Below are 27,052 nucleotides of genomic sequence, written 5' to 3' on the forward strand. Positions count from 1 at the left end.
GGGTCCAAGGGTCCAGCGCAGCATCTTGGAGGCTTTGGGTCACGGTCAGCCCTGGGTGAGTCAAGTGCCGTTGCTTGCTCTGCAGGCTGGGAACAGACGGCGTGATGCTTCCAAGTAAAGACGTGTGTGAACATGGAGTGCCAGCTCTAATCCCTCGGTGTAAGGCTGCAGGTGCCGGCTGTGAGATGTGTTCTGAAAAGTACCTTTGCTCAAGAAACAAGTGATTCTCATCTCAGCATTGTTTCATTGCCAGACATGATCAATTAGCCAAGCCCTTGTCGTCAACACCCACTGGGATTTCATATAGCTCTAGATAACAAACTTTCTTCCAGTCTTCTGCCCGTACTTTCTCATCCTGAGGGACAGCTGGCAGAGTTAGACACCGTGGGACAGAGAACCAGTTCCCTCCCAACCCCAGAATCTGTAGCCTGACTTGTCACTCTCCCTGCCCTCTCAGTGCCACGGCCTATGGGATGAAGATGACATTGTTGAGAGTGCCACGGACAAGGACGAGTCTGACAATGAGCTCTCCATGGGTACTGGGAGAAGGGACTCCTGCGACTCACTCAAGTCCATCAACCTGGCCGCTTCGGTGGAGTCAGTGCACGTGACCTTCCCGGAGCAGCAGGTGGCTGTCCACAGGAAACGCTCTGGCGGCAGCTCCCAGATCTCCCCAACGTCCAGCTTTTCTTCAAACAGGTCCAGAAGAGGTATCGGTCACGTGGTGTCCCCAGGCTGGGGTCACCCACCAATTCTCGCTTATGTGATGCGTGTGGGTCTGTGGGGAGGACCTGCAAAATTCAATAGAATCTGTGAAAACACAGATGCTGTGATGTGTGAGAATGGGCTTTGACAGTCTGTACTGAGTGTGAATCCTGCCTCTACTGTGTGACCTCATGGCTGGAAACATCTGATTCCTCCCTATGATGAGGATTTTAGATCATTGTGCAAAGTGCCCGGCACCATGTTGGGTACATAATTTTTAAGTCATATGCAGAAATTCTTCCAAGTGTGCCCAGAGCGTCATTCATCACAAATTAATTTGACAATATGCATAATTACATTTTCAATCTATTTTACTAGCTGGGCCAATGGGGATGTTCACTCCAACTCCAGTTGCTCTGAGGCTAGTTGATCATTTCTACAGAGCAGCTGAAATGATAAGAGTGGCTGTATCCTACAGTTGCTGCTCTGGGAGTACTTGGGCTTTTTGCATTCATAGGCTCATCCGTGAAGCTTCCCAGACACTCCGCATTCATTCTAGAATCTGCTTTGGAGGCAGACATGTGCAGAATATCTCAGGCTTGTCCTCCAGTTACATATGTTAGGCTATGAGTCATGGACCCCATTTGGAAAACACACAGTTAAGAATCCTATTTAGCATGACACAAAGCAGGTCTTCCAGAGTATTCTATAAAAGACTATAACACCAGCTGAGGAAAAGCCAGCACTGGGTAAGAAAACCCCGTGGGTCCATGGGAACAGAGTTAAGGGGACAGATTCCAGTCTGTTCAGAAATCTTTTGCAAGGCATTGTGTGTACGGAAGTACTTCCAAAAGTCTGGAAAATGGAACCAAAAGAGGAAAAGAATGTATTTTGGGTGCAGGAAACGCGCTGAAGTCCCTGCATGGCTATACTGTAACACACCACGTCTGTGGACAATTTGAGGCACCTTCTGTTGATGCGACAAAGCAGTCCCCGGGCACCCTGGGCATGGAGGTTTAGGTTATCAAGTCCTATTGCTCAGAACAACCTGTCACGTTTTTTATTTCTTGCTGTTTCCAGGAAGTACAAGCACCCGCAACAGCAGTCAAAAAGGCAGCAGTGTCTTGAGCGTTAAGCAAAAAAGTAAAAGGGAACTCTACATGGAAAAACTGCAGGAACACTTAACCAAAGCCAAAGCGTTTACCATAAAGAAGTGAGTATCGGAGAGTATTTAACTGGTGTGTCTCGTTTTAGGGCTGGGAACCACTAGGACCTCCTTCATAGACCCAAAGGTAAAGATGCGGGAAGTTACATCTCATATCAGAAGTCAATGCTCAGTAAGTGCAACTGATGACGTACACCGACATAGTTTTTCTATTTGAGCAGAATGCATGAGTAGATTTTAAGAGCTCCAGGTACAGGGCACCCATGCATGGGCCTTGTCCAGCTGCACAGAAGGGGCACATGTCACATCTGAAAGAGCCCTGGGGGCCCGCTCTGCCCCAGAGCAGGCACCTGAGGCTCTTGCAGAGGAAAGAGCTGTCCAGTGGCATAAAGGTCAGGCAGCCCGTCCACAGTACACTGCAAGTTCCTGCCACCCAGTGCAGGTGCCTCTAGAGGGACATCAGAAGATGAACAGGGCCGGGTCTGCAGGCTGCGTGTGGAGTAGAGGTCCAACCACCTGCACAGCCAGTTCTGAAAAAAGGCTGAGGTGTGGAGAGCAGCCAGCACATGGACGTGACCTTGAATTGGTGGCAGAGGCAGACAATCCAGGGGCAGCAAGAAGCAGTGCAAAAGGACAAGACAAGGTGGAAATGGAAGCCCAGGACCACCGTGCTTCAGGACTCCAACACAGAAGCAGAGGCCCAGAAAATTCCTGTGGCCTTAGACCAAAGTCTCGGAGTTCAAATCATGCCTTCTGTCATGTAATTCTCACTCCAACCCCATGCATCTGATCTTATTACCTCAGAGGCTCACATGACAACAGCTGTGCCGCTGCTCAAGGGCTCAGAGGGGTGAGCGATTGAATGCGGCTACAAGTGCGGCAACTTGTTGCAGGGGTTACGATCGCATTGTATCAAGGTAGTGAAGCATTTGGTGGTACCATCAGACCAGGGAATAGGTGGACAATGCTCCTGGTAGGGCAGAAGACACCTTCAGTGGGCTTGTCCTGAGGCTGGCTGAGCAGGTGGGAACTGGCTGGAAGGCTGAGCAATGGCCTGATGCTAGTCTCTGTTCACTTCTTGCCAAAACAAACGCACTCTCTTTTGCAGGACGCTGCAAATATATGTGCCCATCAGACAGTTCTTCTATGACCTCATCCATCCCGACTACAGTGCAGTGACAGATGTCTATGTGCTCATGTTCCTGGCAGACACCGTGGACTTCATCATCATTGTCTTCGGGTTTTGGGCCTTTGGGGTAGGTAGGGGGACACGGTCACTGATCCTCTGTTGACCAGGAGGGGTGGCGCTCCTGCTGCGAGTTGCCACTCGGGCATCAACCTGCTGTCTCTTCCCCAGAAACACTCCGCAGCGGCTGACATCACCTCGTCTCTGTCGGAGGACCAGGTCCCAGGACCCTTCTTGGTGATGGTCCTGATTCAGTTTGGAACCATGGTGGTGGACCGAGCGCTCTACCTTCGGAAGACCGTGTTGGGCAAAGTCATTTTCCAGGTCATCCTGGTGTTTGGAATTCACTTCTGGATGTTCTTCATCTTGCCTGGTGTGACTGAGAGGTAAGGACTTGAAAAGCTGGGAGCAGGGGCCACTTGATTGCAAATGAGTCACACGAGGTTCTATCTTTGCACAACACAGTGGCCGCTCACTGCCATGGGCAGGCAAAGATAAAGATGTTTTTAAAGATTTATTTTATTTACTTGGAAGGAAGAGTTGCAGAGAGAGAAATCTTTTGTTTGTTTGTTTTGTTTTGTTTTCAGAGAGAGAACTCTTGTCATTGATTCATTCTCCAAATGGCCTCAATGGCTGGGGCTGGGTCAGTTTGAAGCCAGGAGCAAGGAGATTCTTCCAGCTCTTCCACATGGGTGCAGGACCCAAGCAGGCCAGTTCCCCCTGCTTTCCAGGTGCATCAGCAGGGAGCTGGATTGGAAGTAGAGCAGCCAGGACTTGAACTGGCACCCGTATGAGATGCTGGTGCTGGTACTGCAGGAAGTAGCTTAAGCTGCCATACCGCAATGTCAGCCCCAAGATAAAAGTTTAAATCGATACCACATTTTTTTAAGATGTATTTTTATTGGAAAGTCAGATATACAGAGAGAGGAGGAGAGACAGAGAGGAAGATCTTCCATCCTCTAACTCACTCCCCAAGTGGTTGCAACGGCCTGAGCCGATCCAAAGCCAGGAACTTCTTCCAGGTCTCCCACGCGAGTGCAGCGTCCCAAGGCTTTGGGCCGTCCTTGACTGCTTTTCCAGGCCACAAGTAGGGAGCTGGATGGGAAGTAGGGCTGCCGGGATGAGAAGCGGGGCTGCCAGGGACAAGAGCTGGAATCCATATGGGATCGTGGCGCATACAAGGAGAGGACTTTAGCTGCTAGGCCACCGTGCCAAGCCCTCATTATCAAATTTAATGAGTTGATTCCCCAAATTACTTTAACTGGAAGGTGTCCTGGAGGCATTATTAAGAGGAAAAGACAGGTCTTATGAGAAATAGATAAAAGAGAAATGGGGATTCCTTAGTCCTCAAAGAAAGTATGGAAGGGTTGGGCAGAGATTGTAGGGACAGCTGGTGGTATTGCCTGTCATGCGGGATAACTGTGAAAGTTAAATGTGACCAAGTTTAAAAAGCACTTTGAGGGCTTAGAACACACACAGAAAGGGTGGCATGCACCCATCACACCATGACACCATTACGGATACAACTATTGCTGCTGGTCCGGGTGCACTGCAGGTCAAATTAAGTGAGATCAAAGAGCAGCCTATAGCTGGGGAAGGTAAGGAGCATCCCTTTTTCACCTGGAAGACCCAGCTTCATAAATAAGCTAACTCAGATGTAATTTTTAATTAAGAAATCTAAGTTACTTCTAAAATGCCAAGGTTGAGTGGCTGATCTCCTTTGAATATTTAAGTTCTGAACTTTGAATGTTAGCATTATGGAACATTTTGATAAATACATAACAACAAAAAAAAAGGGTATCGATGCACATGTTGGCCTCGGTTCCCCGTGTGCCCGTGGCTCTGCAGCTCGCATTGCTCTGCCCCCAGTCCACAGCTCTGCCTCCTCCTCACTCCTTAGCTCTCCATCCAGATATCCCTTCTCATCCCTTCCCTTCCCCACACCTCTTCTCAGTGGGTGCTTCGTGCATGGACAAGCAACTGGACCAGTTGACAAGACGTATTGCCCTCAGTGGGAAGTGTCAGTTCTATCCAGTTGGGAAAGAGAAGGGTCCACAGGACCTATTTTGGGTAGAACCTGGAGGATTACACATTGGTACAATGCACTGAGTCAGAAATGAGCTAGCTCCCAGCTTAGTGCATGTGCAGTCCTGGCCTATAACCTCTGCCTCCCTATACAAAATGGTGCCCAGTTTGGCTCTGTGGGCGTTCTGGGCTGTGAAATCCATGCTGTCCCAGCACCACCTGGGATCTGCTGCTCTCTCTCCACTCCTGGTCAAATTAAACACACCAGCAGGACGGGCAGTTCTTTGTCTGGGTTCACCTCCTGAGCTCTTGATGAACTCTTTCCCACCTGGCTGCTGGTGGAGTTTCAGCCACCAGTGCAGTTCAGATCACCATTTGCTGAATGCTGCTGGGGGATCAGTCACTGCCACACCACAGTATTGTCTCTGCTGCTTTCCTGTGTCTGTCGGGTCTCCCAGTGCCCCTCTGCCGTTGATCTGTGCTCTCCTTTTTCCCAGGATGTGCCCTCTCTGCTTCAGGGTGGCTAACGTTTCTTCATCCGTTTAAGACGTGTCCTTACCCTGTTCCACCATCTCGGTTCTCAGAGAGGAGAGACAGAAATGGGAGTGCCACTCCTAATCCCTGCGTTATCACTGCCTATTCCCTTCTCTCGTCTGGAATCAACTTCCCAGCAACCTCGGGGATTGTCCATTGCCTAATTAGTACCTGACTCAAATGCAAATTTTTTGTGAAGTAAATGTTAATTGATTGATTTATATAAAGGGAGTAGATTTCATGTATTTCATGTATACAGTTTCAAGAACAAAATGTACCTCCCACCCTCCTCCTTCCTTTTCTATTTTTCTTTTGGTTTTTGCAACAACATATTTTCATTTTATTTCATAATTGCAAGCTTAATCGAAGAACAGTAATCATATTTCATTTCTCGTGAGGAAACACAAATTGCTTCTGACGATGCTGGGCCTGGATAACTGCTTCCTGTGATGGTTTTAGCTCTGAAGTTTAATTTCAGCTATAGGGATTACTGCTAAAACGACAGTAATAAGGGGATAATAACGCAAACATTTTAAAAGGAAATTTGGACAGCTTCTCCCAAGTCCTAAAGTAGAATTAGATAAATAAAGGATGGTGCCCCAACAGACAGTCAAGAGCTCTACAAATTCCCCCACGTACTGGGAGAGCATGGGTGATCAAAACAGCTCGAATTAGGGTAATTACTTAGAGTTGCAATAGCTGCAACGTTAGTAGTTGAGTGTGCATTTTAGGTAGCTTTCCATAGAATTTGCTTCACAAATATGTAGTCATAGCTCTTTTCATCAGAGGAATAAAACACATTTAAATATGAAGTAGATGAACAATTAATTTATTTCCCTGATTATTTTTGGCTTTAGCAAGCTTCTTGAACTAAAACTTAGGAAATTAAAAAGCTAGGATTTTGTTTTGTTTTGTTTTGTTTTTGTGCACAGGAGAGGTCAAGTCAGGTTTCCCTGTGGGACCACATTTGTAAGGCCTCTTCTCGTGGTCTCCGGTTGTTGCCATCCAACACACAGGCTCACCTAGTGTTCTTAGGCTCTGATTTTCTCACTTGAGGATTCTCAACTCTCAGTTTTAAAAACGTCAAGTGTTCTATGAATAGCAAAAATAAAAATGCAAATCGCAGCAGAGTGATATGCTGCTTCTATAAAATTTTTTTCAAAAGATTTTACTCTTAATTTTAGGGTCAGGAAAAACTCTGCTAATGTCACACCAAGCCAAAAGCCTCATTTTTTTTTACTTCCTTTAAAAAAATATTATCCATATTTAAGATTCTTAAATGATGCTACATGTATGCCCGCTCAAAATGGTCCAGTAGTTTGTCATTTTTGAAACTATGCTCTAAATTTTTCTAAATTTATTTCCACCCAAGTTTTGCTCAGAATTGTTCTTCGCACTCAGAAACTCTGAGACTCAGGGTGTGTCACTCATTGCTGAGCTGGAGGAAGACTCCCGCCTTGCCTGGGGAGGACATGAGCAGAAAGCAGGTACAGGGCGCCAGCATAGTTGTCCAGAGCCAGAAAATTGTTCCAATAAAAGTTCTGATGAGATGAGAGACACACCCCCATAGTTTGTAAACAGAACTGGAATCAAATCCGGGTGCTTCAAAAGTTTGGTGTGTTAGATGTATCCCATAAAAAGTTGTGATCAGCTTTTCAGAATTAAAAAAGGACATACATCTTGATTCTTTTTGTTCAGGACTTTAAAGGTGAACAATGCTGTGAGAAAAAGTTTCATGACAAATGTGCTAATAGCCTAATTGGTTAAAGAAATAAATGTATTAATAAATATTTTACTAATAAAATGATAATGATGGCTTGAACAACTGAGTAATAGACACCGATGAAGCTCCTTGCCCAAGAATCATTTATAAAATGTGAGATTTTTCTCATCTACCATGTGTCTTTGAAGCTATCTGATCTATATAGAAAATTGCTTAGAGACATCAAAAGAAAACTTGCTTTTGCTTTTAAAATCCAAGCTGGTGCGTTTCTGATTGAGAACCGTATTCCATTCCTTCACTTTCTGTACTTTGACATTCTAGGAAATTCAGCCAGAACCTGGTGGCCCAGTTGTGGTATTTTGTGAAATGTGTCTACTTTGGATTGTCTGCTTATCAAATCCGGTGTGGCTACCCAACACGCGTGCTTGGAAACTTCCTCACCAAGAGCTACAACTACGTCAATCTCTTCCTTTTTCAGGGGTAAGGAGGACACAGTCATTCGTGAAAGGACACTGGCCACTACGAGGCATTTGGGTTACTCCTGGAAAGGACAGGGAGAAAAGGAACAAAGCACTACAGATCACCCCACAACCCTGACAGCATTGGCCAAAAAAAAAAAACTAACACAGGAGTAGCTTCCAGCATGGTGCTGTGAGACCACGCACAGGCTTTCATGTTGTGTGTCAACATCCTGCATGAGGACTGTGCTAAACCTGATGCCTGCAGAGTTGAAACACAGGATCTTCTCTTTTCTAAGATTTATTTATTTTCACTTGATAAGCATGTGTGTGTATATATATATATATTTTTTAAAGGGTGAGGTAGCCTTTATTATTCTTAGCAAAATGCGGTAAAGGATAAATAAATGGAACAAAAGAGCCTGGTTTTTTAGCAAAGAAAAGGATCTGATATGGGATGCATTCCAGAGCGTGGGGGTGAAACAGATCACGAGGACTGGGGGAAGGGGGCTGAGACTCCTCCCTGTTCCCTGACTTACACACAGATTTTATGCCAGGCCAGCCCACTCCTCCAGCACAGAACTGGGTCTGTCAGCCCTGCTTGGCTGACAATGTGGGTTGGGGCAGGTAGGCCAGACTTAACACAGAAGTTACAAGGCAGGCTTGGTTGTCATTCAGACCATGTCTGAGCTGGGTTTCAGTGGGGCTGGTGGAGAAACCCAGGGGCTGGACAGAGGGATGAATGGGCGATGACTGGCAACAGCCAGCAATTCTCCACGTGGAGTCCAGGGCTCAGCCAGTAGGAGAGAGCATAAAAGAGAACTCTAGATTGAGGAGGAATACCTACCACGGACATGGGTTATCAGGAACCAGGGAAAGGCATATTTTTACAGAGAGAAGGAGAGAGAGGTTTTCCATCCCCTGGTTCACACCCCACATGGCTTTCAACAGCCAGAGCTTTGCTGATCCAGAGCTTGGAGCCAAAGATTCTTCCAGACCTTTCCCATTTGGATGCAGGATCTCAAGGCCTTGGGCCATCCGCTGCTGTTCTCCTAGGCCATAGCCAAAGAGCTGGATTAGAAGTGGAGCAGCAGGGACATGAGCTGGTGTCTATAAGGGATGCCAAAGATGGATTAACCTGCAGTGCCTCCATGCCAGCCCCAGGATACATGATCTTCAACTATGAATACATATTTGAACACACCCGAATAGATTGTTTGGCATTTAGTTAATCCAAAATACCTTTCAAAGCCTTTGTGCCCACAAAGTTCACCAACTGAGGTGGAGGCATTTATTCCTGTCAAGACCACGATGAGTGCCACACAACTTGTTTGTTCCTAGGGCCAGTTAGCTATTCAAAAGACACATACTTACGATGATTTCAACAAGACTATGTCCTCCTCTGTTTCCTTAGAAAGTTCCAGCAAAGTGTGAAGGGTGGTGCTGGCTGCTTTACGACTCCAGACCTGACTGATGACCTAGTGATGTGACATTCAGACACTTGTGTTGGGCAGATTGCCATTCAGGGCTGCCTGAAATGTCCTCTGGGGTCTTGGCAGCTGTGTGAGAGCTGACGGGAGAACAATATTCCAAAGTACTGTAAGGGACTTGGGATCCAACCAGGTCTCCTGGCCCGAGAGAAATTCGGAGTCAGTCAAGAAATAAGGAACATTCATTTCTCAGGCCTCGGAAAAGACTGGAATTCAGAATTCTCTTCTGAAATACTCAAAGTTGAGCTAGAGGCTGTTAGCTTTGGGAATCCAGCAGGTTGACCAGCTGTTGGGCTCCTTGCCTTAGCTCTGAATGAAGTGTCCTATATCTCCTGTCTCCTGTTGGCTCTCCTCTTTACTTACCAGGCATAGTTCCCCTAAAAGCAAAGCCACAGCTAAACTGGTGAAGGCTTTCAGGGAAAAGAAGTAAAATATATTTATTTGCACATTGGACTTATCATAAAAAGTAGCTGTACTCTAGGCTGTATTTTACTGTTAATGTTGAGAATTATTTGCAGATTTCAAGGGTTCAAAATAAGGTCGGACAGACACTACTGGAGTGAAATGACGGGATGGGGTGGGGGCTGCCCCAGCAATGTCTCTCTAACAGAGCGTGGTTCCTGCCAGGTTCCGCCTCGTGCCGTTTCTGACAGAGCTGCGGGCAGTAATGGACTGGGTATGGACAGATACAACCCTGAGCCTCTCCAGCTGGATCTGCGTGGAGGACATCTACGCTCACATCTTCATCCTCAAATGCTGGCGGGAATCAGAAAAGGTAAGAAGCCAACCGGCAAGCCTTCTTCCAGGACCAGCGGCCAGCCTACCAGTGCAGGTACTTCCCACGTGCATGTGTCTGAGTTCTCATGCCGGCCTCTGGCTCCTGACTCCAGCCTACTGTATCCCAGAAGGCAAGGTTTATGCTCAGGCATCCATGGCAGACACCTGCACTGAGCTTTGCATCCTAGCTTCAGTCTTCTCTAATACAGCCATAGGAGTAAAACAGCAGATTTCTTTTTATCTCTTTCTCTCCCCATCACCCATCTCTCTCTCTGTCTCTTTCTCTCTCAAATAAGAAGAAAATACTTTCTTGTTTGTCTCTATTAAATACAAGAGGAGAATAAGATGTGAACTTCTACAAGTTTTATAGGCAAACAAATGGAGGCAGAGACCCAAACCACCATGACCTACATACAAACATTCAATTGATTTCCAACTCACTAGAGTTGGGAACTTTAAATTTATTGCTGCCTTAGTAAGCATCCAGATATTCTTTTCTTCTGGAAGCAGTAAATCATAGTTACCTTCAAAAACAAGAAATATTTATTTCTGGATGGCCCAGTAACCCTTAAGTGGCTCCTGCGGGAGCAGGTGGGTCTGTGGTAAGGTGGAAGGAAGGATCGGGTGGCTGGTGCTCAGCTTGCCTCTGACTCACTGCTTTCTGGGGATCTGTCCTTTAACCTCTTTGTGCAAAGGAAGTAGAGATGCAAATATATACTCATTTTCCCAACACTGAGTATTGAGGTTCAACAATACACACGGTGATCAGTACCTATCAGATCTTTCAAAAGGTCGGCCAGTAAAAAAGCCTGTTGTATAATCAGTGTAGAAATATCCCCCAAAATCTTAGCTGGGATAGTGTGAAATGCCTTTTTCTTCATCTTAAAAGCACCTTCTTTGGAAAAGTTTCCAATTATTCCTATGATTTCCAGCTTTCTCTGGGAACTTCAGCTGTAGTGTGGGTCTCACTGACTCACCACTGCAACCCTTGTGTAGATGGGTTAGTGGAAGAGCTAAGCCTGGCTGGGGACTTCACATCACCAAAGAAGTTGCTATGTGGACAGTGTGTCTTAGTTCTTATTTTGTGGCTCTAACTGAGAACCTGAGGCTGGCTGATTTATAAAGAAAAGAGGTTTGCTTAGACTCACAGTCCCGGAAAGCAGAAGACACGGGCCTCGGAAAGCAGAAGACACGGGCCTCCACTGGGTTTCTCATGAGGATGTCATTATTTTCCATGTGTGGCAAACGAGCAAGTGAACCCAGATGGAGAAGGGGAGAGGAAGCCAGAATACTGCACCCTTTCCTGCAGGAAAAACAGTAATTCATGCCTGAGGATCAGCCACTGTTGGTCCAAACACCTCTTACAGATCCCATGGCCGTTCAGCACCATGACACTGGGGACCAAAGCAAGACAGGACTCTGGGAGAAGATAACCCACACTCCCCCCATAATGTGAACATCACTACCAGAGGCCTAAAGAGGGCAGCCATGAGCTCCATAGAGGAAGTGGGATTGACTAAGGGTCACGGGACACCAGGCACCTCTGTCCTTGGAAGCTCCAGGAGTTTTTCATGCAACACATGAAATATCAGTTTGCTTCTGCTGCTAGCAAATGAATGTAAAACTCAGTGATTTCAAAACAAAAATGATTTTATTTGCTCACCATAGTTTCTCAGTCAGCAGTTTGGACTGGGCTGCACTGTGTCCCATGCCTGGGGCCCACCCCCTGCCTGCTGTTACCTGGTGGCCCAGTTGGGGTTTGGGAACATCTTCTGAGGGTCTCGTTCAAATGCGTGGGGTTCCCTCTGGTTCTGGCTGTGTCTCTGTTCCCAAATATTGTAGCCCCTTTATGTCCATGAGGGCTTGGTTCCAGAACCCCCATCAAGAACCCAAATTCACAGGAGTTCAAGGCGCTGGTATAAAATCGTATAGAATTTACATATAGCCTGCACACAACTCAGCCTAGGGGACCGTGGTATCTAACACAACATCAATGTCTTATAAATTAGGTGTTCTTCTCTATAGTTTAAGGAACAATGGCAAGAAAAAACACTGCCCGTGTTCTGTACAGGCATACTTGCTTCCCAGTTGTTCTGGCCCTGATGTTGGCTGAATCTGAGGAAGCAGAATGTGGGACGTGGAGGCTGATGCTGGGAGGCCAGCTCGGGCTTCTGCCGGCAGCTCATCGCTAGCAGACACCCACCCAGTCGGCATCCTGTGCTTGTTGCTGCGCCTTATGTCCCAGTCTTGTCCCCACTCTGCCACTCTTGCACAGGGCGACTGATCTGTGTCTCTGATGACACACCATGCTGTCAATTTCAAAATTGTCCTTCCATACTCCAAACACAGGGATGGCTCAGTTGAAAGGCACAAATTTTTAACAGTCAAGAATTTCCAGGAAAATGTCTTCTTCCTGCATGACCTCTTAACATCAGAAGATGTATTCAACAAGATATATGGATGACCCCTGTAGCCATCAGTTCCTCTTCAGCAAAACACACACCAGTTTTGGGCCCAGAGTGGCAGCCTAGTGGCTAGAGTCCTTGCCTTGCACATGCCGAGATCCCACATGGGTGCTGGTTCTAATCCTGGCAGCCCCGCTTCCCATCGAGCTCTCTGCTTCTGCTTGTGGCCTGGGAGAGTAGTTGAAGATGGCCCAAATACTTGAGACCCTGCGCCCATGTGGGAGACCTGAAAGAGGCTCCTGAATCCTGGCTTCGGATCAGTACATCTCTGGCTATTGTGGCTATTTGGGGAGTGAATTAGTGGACGGAAGACCTTTCTCTGTCTCTCCTCCTCTCTGTATATCTGACTTTCCAATAAAAATGAAATAAATGTTTAAACACACACACACACACACACACACACACACACACACACACACACACATACCAGTTTCAAAGGGTCATGCTGGCCCCACACGGTTCCACCATAGAGTAGGCAGTGAGCTTGTTGCAGTTTCATGGCACTGCCTAGCTTCCACCTGCCTGCTTTCCTGGGGGACATGTGCCTGAGCCTTGGCTGAACCTTGTGTTGCAGAGGTATCCGCAGCCCCGGGGCCAGAAGAAGAAGAAGGTGGTGAAGTATGGCATGGGGGGCATGATCATCGTCCTGCTCATCTGCATCGTCTGGTTCCCTCTGCTCTTCATGTCGCTGATCAAATCTGTCGCTGGGGTCATCAACCAGCCCCTGGATGTGTCTGTCACAATCACCCTGGGAGGATATCAGGTAAACCTGAGCGCATCTGCGGAGGCTGCCTAGGGGGCCAGCTCCAGGACACGAAGGGCTGCTCTGGGGTGCAGCTGTCCTGTGTAGAGGTGAATTCCCAGCAGTAAGGCCCAGAGCCAGCGAGGGAAGGGGTCTGCTCCAGCTGTGAACACACAGGTAGTCAGTGTAGACAGATGTGCAGGCCAGCACCCATCTGGGTAATCAGTGCTTGATGTGCCATGTAGAGGCTTGGCTCCCACTCGGCATGCAGAGGACAGCTGGTCTGACAACACTCCGTGTCTTTTTTTTTTTTCCCTCCCCCAGCCTATTTTCACCATGAGTGCCCAGCAAAGCCAACTGAAAGTGATGGACCAGCCAACATTTGGCAGATTTACACAAGCTTTCTCTAGGGACACCGTAAGTAAACGTCCCCATAAAGACCTTTCACTGGTTGTCATAGCACTCGGTACTCTGCCATGGCTTTGGTGCTTCAGCAGAGGACTTCTGGGACCGTCAGTTGTCACATATGGTAGCTTCCTAGCCACTGCCACTTTGACCGTCTGAGAAGTCTGTTACTGGTCATAGGTGTTCATCTTTAATTCAGAACATCGTAATGCAAGCTTGGCGGATATCGCTGGGTTTTAAAAATGTTTTTTGACTTTTTTGATCCTTGACTAGATTCATTCTGGAAATCTACTTTAATAAATAGGCATGCATCGCTTAAAGACAAGGAAACATTCGAAAGACGTGCATCGGGAGGTGATTTCCATCACTGTGTGAACACTGGGGATTGTTCTTACTCAATCTGGGGGGGTTGCCACATCTCTCGGTGACGCAGGCTTCTGGGACCACCACTGCGTGTTCGGTCTCACCGACAAGACATTTTTTTAATTTTGTTTACGTAATATGCTGCCTGAAGATCTCCCTAGCAACTCCCTTTGTAATAAACAAAAATCATGACAGAGATGACAGGCGGCATGACAATTTCTCAAGCTCAAACTTAGATGAGAAAGAATGTAAACTTCTGTCTTTAATGATAAAGCCTGTATTGTACAAAACACCGTGAGTGTTCGGATGCCAAAAGTGCGGCCACTGTTCCTTTCTGCATATTTATAACACTTCATCGGATCATTGTTGTCAAAACTAATTTTACAGGTGATGTTTTAAGAATGTGAATAGCGAAACAAATGTGTCCTTACCTCTTTTGTGACTTGATAGCCAGTAATGCACATTGTGAAAATCGACCATGAGCCAAGAAGCGTGAGGACAGCCGAGACATCTTCTGTGGGCCAAATCTTCCTCTTGAAAAGCATACACCTCCACACCTGACAATGTTCCTTCTTAGTGGAGGAGGAAAAGGACATAAAGCTACTTGCGTTTTCTCTTGTTTCATGGGAAGGACGGGTAGCAGTACCACCATGGGGAGTGGAATCTACCAATACCTGCGGGTAAAGTTGCCAAAGCTCAGCGGGACACCACACTGCGTCGATCTTCCTTCTCCAGGAGGGACGTCCGCCTCTCTCCAGCTGCTTTGTCAGTTAGCATTGGGTATGTTATCTATGCGTGTATTTTTTGTGCACACACAGGGTGCTATGCAATTTCTGGAGAATTATGAAAGAGAAGATATAACAGTCGCAGAACTGGAAGGCAACTCCAATTCTTTGTGGACCATCAGCCCACCCAGTAAGCGCAAAATGATAGAAGAACTCATGGACACCAAGAGCGACTTCTCTGTCGTTTTTTCGTGGAGTATTCAGAGGTAGTAACCATGTTCTCATGCCTAATTTTCCCCTTTCCCCAACCTAAACAGGGAAGGAGTGTGGGGAGGGAGCGGCAAGAAATACTAGATTCATGCAGCTTTTACTTATCCTTACACCCTTGGGAACTTTCCTTGGTGCTAAAGACTACATTAATGTGGATAAAACAATGACTAGACCCAGCCAGAGCTCTCCCATTCCCCTTGTTACCAACTTTAGTCTCTAAGTTAAGAAATAAATGAATTAAAAAATAGATTAAAAAGCTAACGGTGAGTTATGCGAGCAAGAGAGAGAGAAGAACAACAAGAAAGTGAGGATTTATGAAGTGAAGCAGAGTATTTGGTGACGCCAAAGATTTCCATGATCAGATGTTGCTGTTGCGAGTCTTGGAAGACCCAATGTCACACACATCTCTCCCGCGCGGGGATGCCCTGGCCACCTGTCTGTGAGCATGAGATGCGAGGCCAGAGAACACAGAACCTCTCCCCAGCTAACGTGATGGAATCAGTGCCGGCACACGGCCTCCGTTAGAAAAGGCATGTCTCAATGTCTTAGTAGAAGTTCTGCTGTCTGAAAGCCCCTACTTGAGTGATGCAGTTTTAGACTCCTCAGCACAGGACACGAGGTGCTTGAAAAAGTTTATAGAAAGTGGAATTGAATAATAAATTTATTCTGAGGCAAGAAGTTTTGAGAATTCCTTACTGGAATTAGCAAGAGTCAAGAGAGCTTTCCAGTCTGTCTTCCAGAACTCCGAGCCATCACTGACATTGAGCGTTTTGTTTGTTTTCTCTCGCAGAAACATGAGTCTGGGTGCAAAAGCAGAAATAGCAACAGATAAGCTTTCCTTTACTCTCTCAAATATTACACGAGAGAATATAGCTAAAATGATAGCCGGCAACAACTCAGAGAGTTCAAAAACACCCGTGTAAGTTTCTTTTTCCTGTTGCTACGACTCCATCTGGTATTCGTAACTGGTAAACAAGTCTCCATCCACAAACTCCCGGGTCTGGTAAAGGGAAGATGCTTGCTTCTTAGGTTACACAAGTAAATTTTTATTTGCAAGTCCCACTTTGGTAAGTTTTAAAAAGTGTGTTCTCTGCCCTTGGGTTCCCCTTCAACTCTCCCGGAGTAATGCCTGTGCCCTGAGTGAGGCTGTGTGTGGCGCCAGGCTCCGGTGAGAGCATCCGTCCATGGGCAAGGCTGTCCTGCTGGCTTCCACTGAGATACACGTCATTGTGCCAGAGCCTCTGAGAGAGGTGACCCGCTCCTTCAGCCACCGGGTCCCCTTCTGGGTGCACTGTGCTGATTGCCATGCCATCCGGAGATGCCAGTACAGTCATGCTCTTCTGGGTCATGAACCCCAGCATATCATGGCAGTGGCGTTCCATTCTTCCTGCACTATGACTTATGTTGCCTTCAACACCCTGCGGAGAGAGTAGGAATGGGCGACGGTTGGACCCCAGATGCCACAAAAATTACCCAGATCCTCTGTTGATCCTTAACAGCCCCTTTTCCCATGTGTTCACTTCAGCCCACAGGGGAAGAAGTTGGGGCTCAAGATTCCTGTAAAGGATTCACTATATGAAGCTGTATTTTTAGCCCCTTAAAAATTTCTCTGTCCAGCCAGTCCAAGCATTGAACTTGTCCCTGGGTTATAAACCTGGTTGTTGTCTCACCATAATCTCTAGAAGCCAGGGGGGCTGTTGAGACCCTTCAATGGGACCCCTTTCAAAGCCCGGTCTAAGAGAATGGGGGTGGGGAGGTGAGGCAAGGCAGATAGGGATAAACAAAAATTTTAGATCAAGAAATTGTATTTCAAACTATCCTGCTGCCACCAAGATACTCCATTGAAAGTGGATGCAAGCTGTGATGTTTAGAATCTAACATGAGAAATAGCAAGAGAACAAGCAATATTGGCCTGGAACTGTGAAATAAGGTCTGCTAGCAGTTCTTTCAGTTTTGACCCCTTGTCTGATCTTGTCCTTTTAAATTTGACTCCTTTTCTTTTTTCAGTTGACACATTTAATTGCCTTTATTTATGGGGTATTCTAAAAGTTTCGATATATGCGGTGATCAAATCAGGTGCAGAGCATCTGTGTCCTCACACATCTATCATGTCTTTCTAGTGAAAACACTCCAAAGTCTTTTTCTTCAAACTTATTTAAAAAACACACTGAATTATCATTACCCTAGTCATGCCACTACTTAATAGCAAAGCAGAAGGTTCTATCTCCCTGCGTCTGCCTCTGTTGCCCCCATCCTTCCTCTCCAACCCTGTTGTGTTGCGTCGACCCTAGGGACCGAAGGAATAGTTGTCTTGACTTGTGACTCACTGAGGTTTAAGATGCTAGTGTCTGCTCCAGTCCATCCCAGATGACAACGTGGGTCTAGATGGTCCTAAGTCACTAAGTGGAAAGAGGCAGAGGTCGCTGAAGGTACACGTCACAGCTCTCTCCTCAACCCGTCACCCCCGTCAGATCAATTATACGGCCCAGTTGATTCTAGATACGTAGGAAATCCTAAAAAGTAGATCAGGACGATGATCAGAGTCATACACAGGAGGAGTTCAGCAAGTCACAGACATGGGGAAATACCTGTTGCCATTTTGAAGTCATGAACCAGCTCTATGTAGAGTTCAAGTGCATGCCTGGCTAGAATCCAGCGGATTTGTTCAGCTTCAGACCATTCTGGCTGTAACAGAAACCCAGAAATTATCTCTACATCGTGCATGAAGACTTGTATCATTATTTGGTTGACATGAGGCTAAAGTTTGTAGTTAGATGTAATGTTACGTGTGTCAAATTTTAATTTCATCTTTTTTTCTTACTGCACAGGATAATAGAAAAGATCTACCCATATTATGTGAAAGCACCAAGTGATTCTAATTCGAAACCCATAAAGCAACTTTTATCTGGTAAGAAAGGAAACAAGTTTCAAAAATTTTTTATTCAATTTTAAGAGTATGTATTTTCAACCTTCTCTTAAAGATTTATTTACTTACATTTGAAAGGCAGATTTTGGGCCCGGCGCGGTGGCGCAAGTGGTTAAAGGTCCTCGCCTTGCACGCCCGGGATCCCATATGGGCGCAGGTTCTAATCCCGGCAGCCCCGCTTCCCTTCCAGCTCCCTGCCTGTGGCCTGGGAAAGCAGTCGAGGACGACCCAAAGTCTTGGGACCCTGCACCCGCGTGGGAGACCCAGAAGAGGCTCCTGGCTTCGGATCGGCATAGCATCGACCGTTGCAGTCACTTGGGGAGTGAATCATCGGACGGAAGATCTTCCTCTCTGTCTCTCCTCTCTCGTATATCCGCCTTTCCAATGAAAAAATAATAAAAATAAATCTTTAAAAAAAAAAAAGAAAGGCAGATTTTGTAGAGAGAGTAGAGACAGAGAGGGAGGTCTTCCATCCCCTGGCTCCCTCCCCACACACGATTGCAATGTCCAGAGCTGAGTTGATCCGAAGTTGGGGGACCCAGGAGGTTGTTCCAGGACTCGCATATAGGTGCAGGGTTCCAAGGACTTAAGCCACGTTTTGCTTTTTTCCAGTGCCATAAACAGAGAGCCCGGATCAGAAGTAGAGCAGTCAGGACATGAACAGAGGGGAGTAGCCTGATGTGCCGCAGCCCCAACATCTTCAACCTTCATCAAGACACTTGCCAGTTTTTGTTTTTTTTTTTTTTTTGCCATGATCTAGGAAACGTGAAGCATCTGTTTGCTTTCACAAGTCAGAGGAAATCACTCATTCACCTGGAAACGCTATTCTTCATTTTCTTATTTTCATCAAAATAGAGCCTGTCTGACTTAAATCCAGCTGGAAAGCCAGTCTGCTTAAGCGTAGTCTATTACACTCTGAATGAGATGTTCATACATTGTTAAGTACAGTGGCCCCTCATTACGGAGACACACAACATGCATGTGACACAGCCAAGGCTCATGAGCAGTGCTTTGGTGATTGTATTTCTCCAGTAAAGCAGTGATTAGAGCAAACTGATGTTTTGGATTAATTATTATCCAGTAAAAAACATTCAATTAATGACAGGCCATGTATATGATTGTAGTTACCATTGAGCTTAGGTATGTAGTGGACTGTGTCTTCTGAGCTCATGGATGTGTTCTTTGAGACGTCCACACGATTGTTTAATAACATTTCAGAGAGTGCATCCTGTCTTCAAGTGACACACGATTGTGCGAAAACAGCTTCCACAAATCAACTAGCTCAGAAGTGGGTGCCTAGTCTGGTTAAGGAAGAAGCGTGATGGTCCACTTTCATTCTTCCCCATGGCTTTGGGGCTCCAAAATCAACGTCCCCATCGCTCCCACGCGTTCTCAGTGGCTCATACTCTGGCATACTGGTATCCTGCCATCTCCCATTCCTATCCTCCATCCCTGCAGCTAACGATGTTTGTTATCAAGCACCGTCCTCGACTGCTGTGATCTAGACACCGATCCTGAAATAGTGCAGGCTCAGCTGTTACCTTCATGGCACATTTCTCATTGGAGACACTGTCACCATGGGCAGGCAATTTCCGGGAACAGTCTATGAAAAACTCCAGATGTTGTGTTTGCCTTCTTCTGTCCTTTTGCATTTGCCCTGTGCTCCAATGAGAACCATCACTGGCTCTCCTGTGTGGATTTGTAGAACCTCTGAGCCATACTTCCTGAAGGATTCTCTGCCCAAGCCAAGTTCTTACTCAGTCAGCAATGCGAAAGTCATCCCTTCTGGAAGGCACCCCTGGACTATCCCGCCTAGAAACCAACTGATCCCTTAATGCTGCTGCTACGGTTGTGACCATAGATGACGCATACATGAGCTTTATGCATTGAGATAAAGAAAGGTTGTTGCGTTGTAACAGTCAATCAGGTATCTTCCTCCTTGGAAGATCTCAGAAGTCACTGGTGATAGAAATGAATCAGTGAATTTTGTGAAAAGTCAGTGCTCTGGGTTTTTTTTTTTAATGTTGTTTGGAATAATCAATATAGCTGCCCATTTGCTGCCAGTGTTTTAGCTGAAGCGCACACAGAACAGAGGGACCTGTTTAACTGAGACATTGTTGACTCTCTAGAGCTCCCTGCTGGTCCACTCTCATGGTTGATGGGTTCATGGTCCTAATCCCCAAGCTGAATAGTGTAGATGGTGACCAGACTTTACCATGAAAGAACTATCGATGTGCCTCAAACCCTAACCTTCTCATGCTAATTTGATTCTGTTCTTCTTTTCCAGAAAGTAATTTCATGAATATAACCATCATTTTGTCCAGAGATAACACAAGTAAATCCAACAGTGAATGGTGGGTTCTCAACCTGACAGGAAATCGAATCTATGAGCAGCAGTCCCAGGCCTTGGAGTTGGTGGTCTTCAACGACAAAGTCAGTCCCCCCAGTCTGGGGTTCCTGGCTGGCTATGGGTAAAGGCTCTTGGCATCATCTATTCAGAAGATGAGAAGCCATTTTCTTGTTGGAATTCTCCAATTTCATAGCCACAACATTACAACTCATATACCTTAGGGCTTTTATTTTTGCAGCTCCCAAGGATGCAGAACGTGACTCACACAAGCCAAGCTTATGGCCTGTCTGCTTTATACCTTACTATTGTAGCATGGCTTGGTGTGTTCAGCTTAGCAAGGGGCGTCGGGCTATTCACTTGCCTGCTCAGGTTGCCTTGTGACTCTTAACAATTAGCCCTAACAGTTCTCAACACATCCAGACCATCTCATGTTCTGATGCTGAAATCCTAACATCCACACATTCCTTAGAAGGTACGGGTGATAAATATGACATTTCCCCAAGTTACCTCATAAGACACCAATTTCTAAGGCCAGCACGGTGGCTCAATGGGCCAGACCTCAGTCTGCTAGCACTGGCATCCCCTGTGGGCACCGCTTCTAGTCCCAGCTGCTCCACTTCCAATCCAGCTCGTCACTTATGGCCTGGAAAAGCAGCTGAGGATGACCCAGAGAAAGCTCCTTGCTCCTGGCTTCAGATCAACTCATTCACCCTCCACTTGGGGAGCGAGACAGCAGATGGAAAACCACTCTCTGTGTTTCCTTCTTCGTGTAAACATGCTTTTCAGGGATAAATAGGTGAATAAATCTAAGAAGGAAAGATACCAGTTTCCACCTGGAGTTTTATCAGCATGAATCTCAGAGAAAAGACAGCTTGTGTTAAAGGAACATCCAGTCCATAACAGATACAAGGCCTCCAAGATGCTTTTGGTCTGGATTCCAAAGTCAACAAATCTATAGCAGACAGCTTTTAATTAACTCACTAACATATTGATTTGTTTAAAAGGCAGTGACAGAAAGACAAGGAGGGAGAGAGATCCTCCCCCACTGCTGCATTGCTTAGTGCCCACCACAGCTGCTGCTTAGCCAAGCTGAAGCCAGGAACCTGGAACTCCACCCGGCCGAGTGCTCAGGCCGGCTTCCTCGATCCTGCAGAGGCTCAGTGGAAACAGAGCAGCCAGGATCTGATCACGAGGTGTCGGTCTAACAGGTGGCAGCACAGTGCCGGTTCCCATGGCAGGCTAATTTTTCTAAGTTAATCATTTTGTATGATCACGAATCATGCTTTTAAAATGACACCAAGACAGCTAGTGACAAAAAAAAAACAAACCTGGGGAATCCCCATGCCTGCATTAAAGGGGGAAAAGTAGCTACAGAAAGGTGCATATCACACCATGACATTTCCAATGTTTCTGAAGATTTGTTTATTTGAAAGTCTCAGTTGTGCACAGAAAGGAAGAAAAAGATCTTCCATCTGCTGATTTGTTCTCCAAATGGCTGCAATGGCTGGGGCTGGGCTACTTTCCCAGGCACATTAGTAAGAAGCTGAATCCAAAGTGGAGCAGCTGGGGCTTGAGCCAGTGCTTGTATGTGATGCCTGCATCACAGGCAGTAGCTTTATTTGCTATAGCACAGCACCAACTCACACAGTGCCATTTCTACCCAACACAGCGGTCATCACAAAGCTCGCAGGAATATATCTTACAAGAAAACTATATAGCAATTTTGATTTGGGACACCTAAGTCAACTTATCTTTGAGAATTTTTTTCCCACAAACTTAGTATAATGTCTCCTAATATTATGTTTTACCAAATGTATTGATGTTACGGTTAACCTCCTCTGTGAACCACGTTGAACTGCTGGATACAGCTTGCACTCTCTCTGTTTTTCAGTATCATGGGATTGTACGCCTCAGTGGTCCTGGTGATTGGGAAGTTTGTCCGTGAGTTCTTCAGCGGAATTTCTCACTCCATCATGTTTGAAGAGCTGCCGAATGTGGATCGAATTCTGAAGTTATGCACAGATATTTTTTTAGTCCGAGAGACAGGGGAACTGGAACTAGAAGAAGATCTTTATGCCAAATTAATATTCCTGTACCGTTCACCAGAAACGATGATCAAATGGACCAGAGAGAAAACAAACTGATACCTTAGGACCCAGGCTGCAAAGAAAGCTAACATTTGAAATTTTTTTTTAAAGAAAAAAAAAAGCACAATATTCTCCTAAGAGCTAAGCATTTCTCGTTCGACAGAAATGGCTTCTCTTCTGACAGGTGGCAGAAAGGACCTGACTTGTTTTTGCAGTAGAAAGTTACCATGCAAGTGAGGACAACAGGGAAGAAGTTCCTTCTAATTCCGTGTCTCTGAAATCAGGGCTACTTGCTTTATGTTTTAGTCAATTGCGTCTTGCATCCTGATTGACGACGTGAAGGAATCACGTGGTGTCCACTGAGAGGATGGACGAGAGAAAGGCGCCCCCCTGCGGGCGGGATGAGGCCTGCAGCTCTCCTGTACCTGGGGAGGCTTGAGGCCAAGAGATTGGGAGAGCCCTCAGCACGCTCCAAATACTAAACAGCAATAGGAAGCAGAAAACTCCCCACCCTGTGTCTAGCATGGGGAGAACGAGAGGGAATGAACAAAGCCTCAAAGATGTCCCTGGAGAGATATGCCTCATTCTAAGCAAAAAGATAACATTAGCGATATCCTTACTGCCTTATCGTAACTGAAGACTATGAAGAAATCTTTCCATTAAACACCAGTCACTTCTCAGGAAAACATTGAAAGCAGCAAAGCAGCTGTGTGGACCCGTGCTTAGCTGAGGCCCGGAAGTGGCTCCATTGTGCTTCAGTGTCTGCCCTTCCTAGAAACAGACTTGGGACAGAACACCCTGAAGGCCAACCCAGATGGAGTTGGACTCCTCTGACTTTGGAACTCTTGCATAACTAAGGTCGTGATGGCTCTTGTGCCGTTTCCCATTCCCCAACATGCTTCCTCCCATTTCCATCACTTAAGGCAATGATTTTTTCCAGTATGTGACATTCTCCTTCCTGTTTTTCAGGTGTATCAAAGAGTTTACATGTTCCAACTCACATTTTTACAAATCTGAGACGGGTTTTTTAAGTTCATAATTATGGAAGAAATATGTATATTGAGCTTGGGGAAATAAAAATGGCCTTTTCTTAAATTATTATTACTGGTAATACAACCTCTTCATTAAATGACATTGTAGCATGACAAAAAAAAATTAGGATTGAAATGTAGTTTTCATTCCATATTAAAATGCAGTTTCTGAGAAAAAGCATTGAATAAGCTAGAATATGTCAAAAAAAAAATCATCCTGCATAGTTTGGGTTCAGGGCTGACTTAAAATAAAGCACATCTTGCAAAGTCATTTGAAGGATACTCTTTCTTCTGCCTGTTTGCATGGACTAGGAAAAGGTATTTTCAACTTATTGGGAAGAGTTCAAACACCAACTCAGGTAACCCACGTAGTTTTCTCATGCTGGAGCTCTAATGAGTAACTTAAGTAGGAGTAAACCGTTAAGAAAGTCATTTCCAGAGAGAAAACTATTATCATGAATATGGAGCACTTAAATAGTAGCAAAAATTCAAATGCTACCCAGCCTTTCTATAGAATGAATTAGTACATGTTGATTCTCCAAATCATTTCACTGACTGTTAAGAGTAGACTCGAAGCACTTGGTGGAATTCTTGCAATACATTGGCATTTCCTGGTAGCTGAAGGATTCTTGGTTCACATATCTTGGTTCTTTCTTTTAAAAGGAAGGAAGGGAGAAAGGGAGGGAAGGAAGAAGGGAGAAAGAAAGGGAGGGAAGGAGGCAGGGAAGAAGGAAGGAAGGAAGGAAGGGAGGGAGGGAGGGAGGGAGAGAGGGAGGGAGGGAGGGAGGAAGGAAGGAGAGAAGACAGAGAGGGAAGAAGCAAGGAAGGAAGTCAGCCGCAGGCATTTGCAAGCAGTTTGGACATGGACATTCCATATCAGTGTGTTTGAGTGAGTGGGAGTAGCTCCTGTTCTGCTCTTCATCCGGGATTCCTGCTAACGCAGACCCTGCAGGGAGTGCTGGCGGACTAGCTGATTGGGTATGCAGGGAGTGCCTTCCGACTCCTCTCCTGGCCGCAGTACCCATGACAGTTGCAGGCACTGGTGAACAAAATGGTGACTAGAAATTCTCTCTCTCTCTCCTCTCTCTCTCTTTCTCTCTGTCTCTCTCTCTCTGGTTGTCTCGATGAGTGTCTATCAAACAAAATAATTGGTTAAAGTTAAAGCAAGAAATTTTCAGAACGCAAATCTTTACAATTTAGGAAAATTTCCTATACTTTTAGAAAAGTGTAGACATAGAAAAACGATCATGAGATAAAAGGTAAAGATTCAAGGTTGCCAGGACTGAGTATTCTGAAAAAAGAAAAAAAAAATCCAGGGTTCAAGAAAGAAAGGTCCAGGTGTGTCCCAGGGTGAGGACTGTGGAGGCGGGACACTCGTTTCAGAAAGGTCCATGTGGGACTGAAAGAAGCGGGGCCTCGGTTCTTGGCCCCGACACAGAGGGCTGGGAGAGCCGGTGGGACGGATGGCTCCCCTGCCTGAGCCTTGACTCCCTGAACACGGAGGATCTCAAACTTTAATCTACAAGTTTCTTCGCCTCTGAGGACACTTTTTGCAGCCAGTGAGCTGGCCCACCACAAACACAGCCTGCTACCTAGGGTGGGTTACCTAGGGACAGCCCAGGAGTGGGGTCACCTGGGGACATTTTAGGGAGTGCCTTGGTGGTCACAGAGGCCAATGAAGAAGGCAGAATAGGGCAGAGGGAGGAGCAGGGCCAGGTTAGAGTCCCTCTGGAGCAGTTTGGGGAGATCACACGCCCAGCTGAACCCCTTCAGGCTGTGCTCCGACCCCCTGCCCCACTCCCAAAAGGGATGACACTTTGCTTGTGGCCAGTAGGTTGTCACCCATGCGTGTGGCCTGACCTCAGATGCGTATCAGTCTGCTCCCTGTGGCCCAGGGGTTTACCCCCACCATGTCTGGTCACTCTTGTGGAATGGAGGTGGAGACTGCGGGTGATTTTGCTAGCCCAGTTCCCCTCTGGGCTCACTTTGTGGAAGTGGGAATCAGGGACTGATGGGAAAAGCACTGATTCTAGACTTCCACCACCTCCACCACCCTCCCAGGATGTTCACACTCCTACAGTGGAAGAGTGTATGCAGCTTCAGAATTAGAGGTCACATTTGTATTGTATTGGCCTGGATAAAGTCATTACTGATTTGCCTGGGAAGGGCTTTGGTACCATCAGATCACGCAACTGATGGGTTCTGGACCGACATTGCTTTAACTAGGAAGTGTTCTTATTTAAATAATAGAATCATTTGAAATTAAAGTGTTATTTTAAGACCAAGATTTTTTTTGTTGTTTTTTTTACCTAATATGGAACACTTGACCAATTTGCATGTCATCCTTGTACAGGGGCCGTGTTAATCTTCTCTGTATCATTTCAATTTTAATATATGTGCTGCCAAGGTGAGCCCAGACCTAGGTATGTGTGTTTGGAATGCTTTTAGCGATTTTCCTACAGTTTACACTTTGTAGTATCTTAAGAGTAGCTGATCATTTTCCCTAGTGTTTGCTTTCTAGTATAGAAACATCAGCCCATGTATGGATTAGTTGGGTTTCCATGCTTCCTAAACACCAAAGCGCTACACGCCTTTTAGAAAGAAGTCTTATAATGAAAGACAAGGACACACACCGTGAAGCTGAAAGGTCAGTTGGAAGGAAAGATCAATGACTATGAAAATTAAGTACCAATGTAGACATCATCATCATCGCTTATAAACTATATCCCTGTTCCCAGCCTATTCTTACGCACCACGCCTACTTTTCTATTTGTATTTGCATGTGGATGTAATGTTAGCAATCAAGGCTCGATTGATCTGGGGGCGACACCAGTCTACTTGAGGAATGTGGATATCTGAACTAAAGGGGGTTAGGACTGCTGCGTTTGTCTATTGAATAAATGCCACCAGCTGAAATAAATGAATGCTGAGCATCTGAGTCCAGTCAGAATGTGGCCTTGCAGCTCCACCAGCTGCCCTTGGAGGGACCACAAAGCCCTGGGATTGCACCTTGCGGGGTGGACTTTGAGATGTGGGTAAGAGTCACTGCTTCGGGATGTGGACATAGATGACCAAGTCCTCCTGTTTGCCATCTAATATGTTTTCATTTTTAAGCCTATCTCCTTAGCTTCCTTTGTAAAAAGCCTTAAAGCATTTGCAGTTTTGGTCTAATGATGATGACTGAACATTGTAATAACTGAGCCTATAAGATCTCACAAGCTACGTGTGCTTAGTCCTATCAAAAGGGTGATGCCACTGGCATTTGTAGATCAAGATACTCCAGCACTTTTCAGATGATTCAATGTTTGATTCATTTGTGATCGTTCTGAAACCAGAAAGTCTGAGGTTCATAATGGGTATGAGACGACTGGGTGTGATCAGGCCTTTAATCCCACCATGCTGCCATGACAACTGCTGGCATTGCACCTTAGTGTGACTGCCTGATTTTCTTCCTTGAATGCACATTAGGCAACTTGAGGATTGAGTTCCAGGCCTCCCTGTACACTACGAACCTGGCTGGAGCCCTCTCACGATCAGACACAAGCTGGAAATGCCAGTGAAGGAGTTGCACTCTGGTGCAGGCCTGAGCTTATGGGCTTGTCCTGCTCATTCAGACACTGTAGAA

General features: G+C 46.0%; 1 protein-coding gene and 1 non-coding gene across 4 annotated transcripts in view; one reads left to right on the forward strand and one right to left on the reverse strand.

Annotated features, from left to right (window-relative positions):
• The window catches only part of PIEZO2 (piezo type mechanosensitive ion channel component 2), a 410,674-nt gene extending 386,983 nt beyond the window's left edge, over nucleotides 1-23,691 (forward strand). For all 3 annotated transcript variants that reach the window (XM_040979222.1, XM_040979221.1, XM_040979223.1), the window contains 13 exons: nucleotides 458-710; nucleotides 1,786-1,918; nucleotides 2,979-3,126; nucleotides 3,228-3,442; nucleotides 7,660-7,818; nucleotides 9,914-10,061; nucleotides 13,103-13,291; nucleotides 13,595-13,687; nucleotides 14,857-15,029; nucleotides 15,824-15,952; nucleotides 17,862-17,941; nucleotides 20,247-20,430; nucleotides 22,201-23,691. In XM_040979222.1, coding sequence (XP_040835156.1) covers nucleotides 458-710; nucleotides 1,786-1,918; nucleotides 2,979-3,126; nucleotides 3,228-3,442; nucleotides 7,660-7,818; nucleotides 9,914-10,061; nucleotides 13,103-13,291; nucleotides 13,595-13,687; nucleotides 14,857-15,029; nucleotides 15,824-15,952; nucleotides 17,862-17,941; nucleotides 20,247-20,430; nucleotides 22,201-22,453 — 2,157 coding nt within the window. In that variant the 3' untranslated portion in view covers nucleotides 22,454-23,691. The remainder of the gene's footprint in view (nucleotides 1-457; nucleotides 711-1,785; nucleotides 1,919-2,978; nucleotides 3,127-3,227; nucleotides 3,443-7,659; nucleotides 7,819-9,913; nucleotides 10,062-13,102; nucleotides 13,292-13,594; nucleotides 13,688-14,856; nucleotides 15,030-15,823; nucleotides 15,953-17,861; nucleotides 17,942-20,246; nucleotides 20,431-22,200) is intronic.
• Nucleotides 23,692-25,735: 2,044 nt separating this feature from the next.
• On the reverse strand, nucleotides 25,736-25,842 carry LOC121155841. The gene has a single exon (XR_005883744.1). It is a non-coding gene; the product is annotated as a U6 spliceosomal RNA (small nuclear RNA).
• Between the last annotated feature and the right edge of the window lie 1,210 nt (nucleotides 25,843-27,052).

This window comes from Ochotona curzoniae, unplaced genomic scaffold, assembly GCF_017591425.1.
Source record: "Ochotona curzoniae isolate NIBS_2020 unplaced genomic scaffold, NIBS_Ocur_1.0 contig_3176, whole genome shotgun sequence".
Classification (NCBI taxonomy): Eukaryota; Metazoa; Chordata; class Mammalia; order Lagomorpha; family Ochotonidae; genus Ochotona; species Ochotona curzoniae.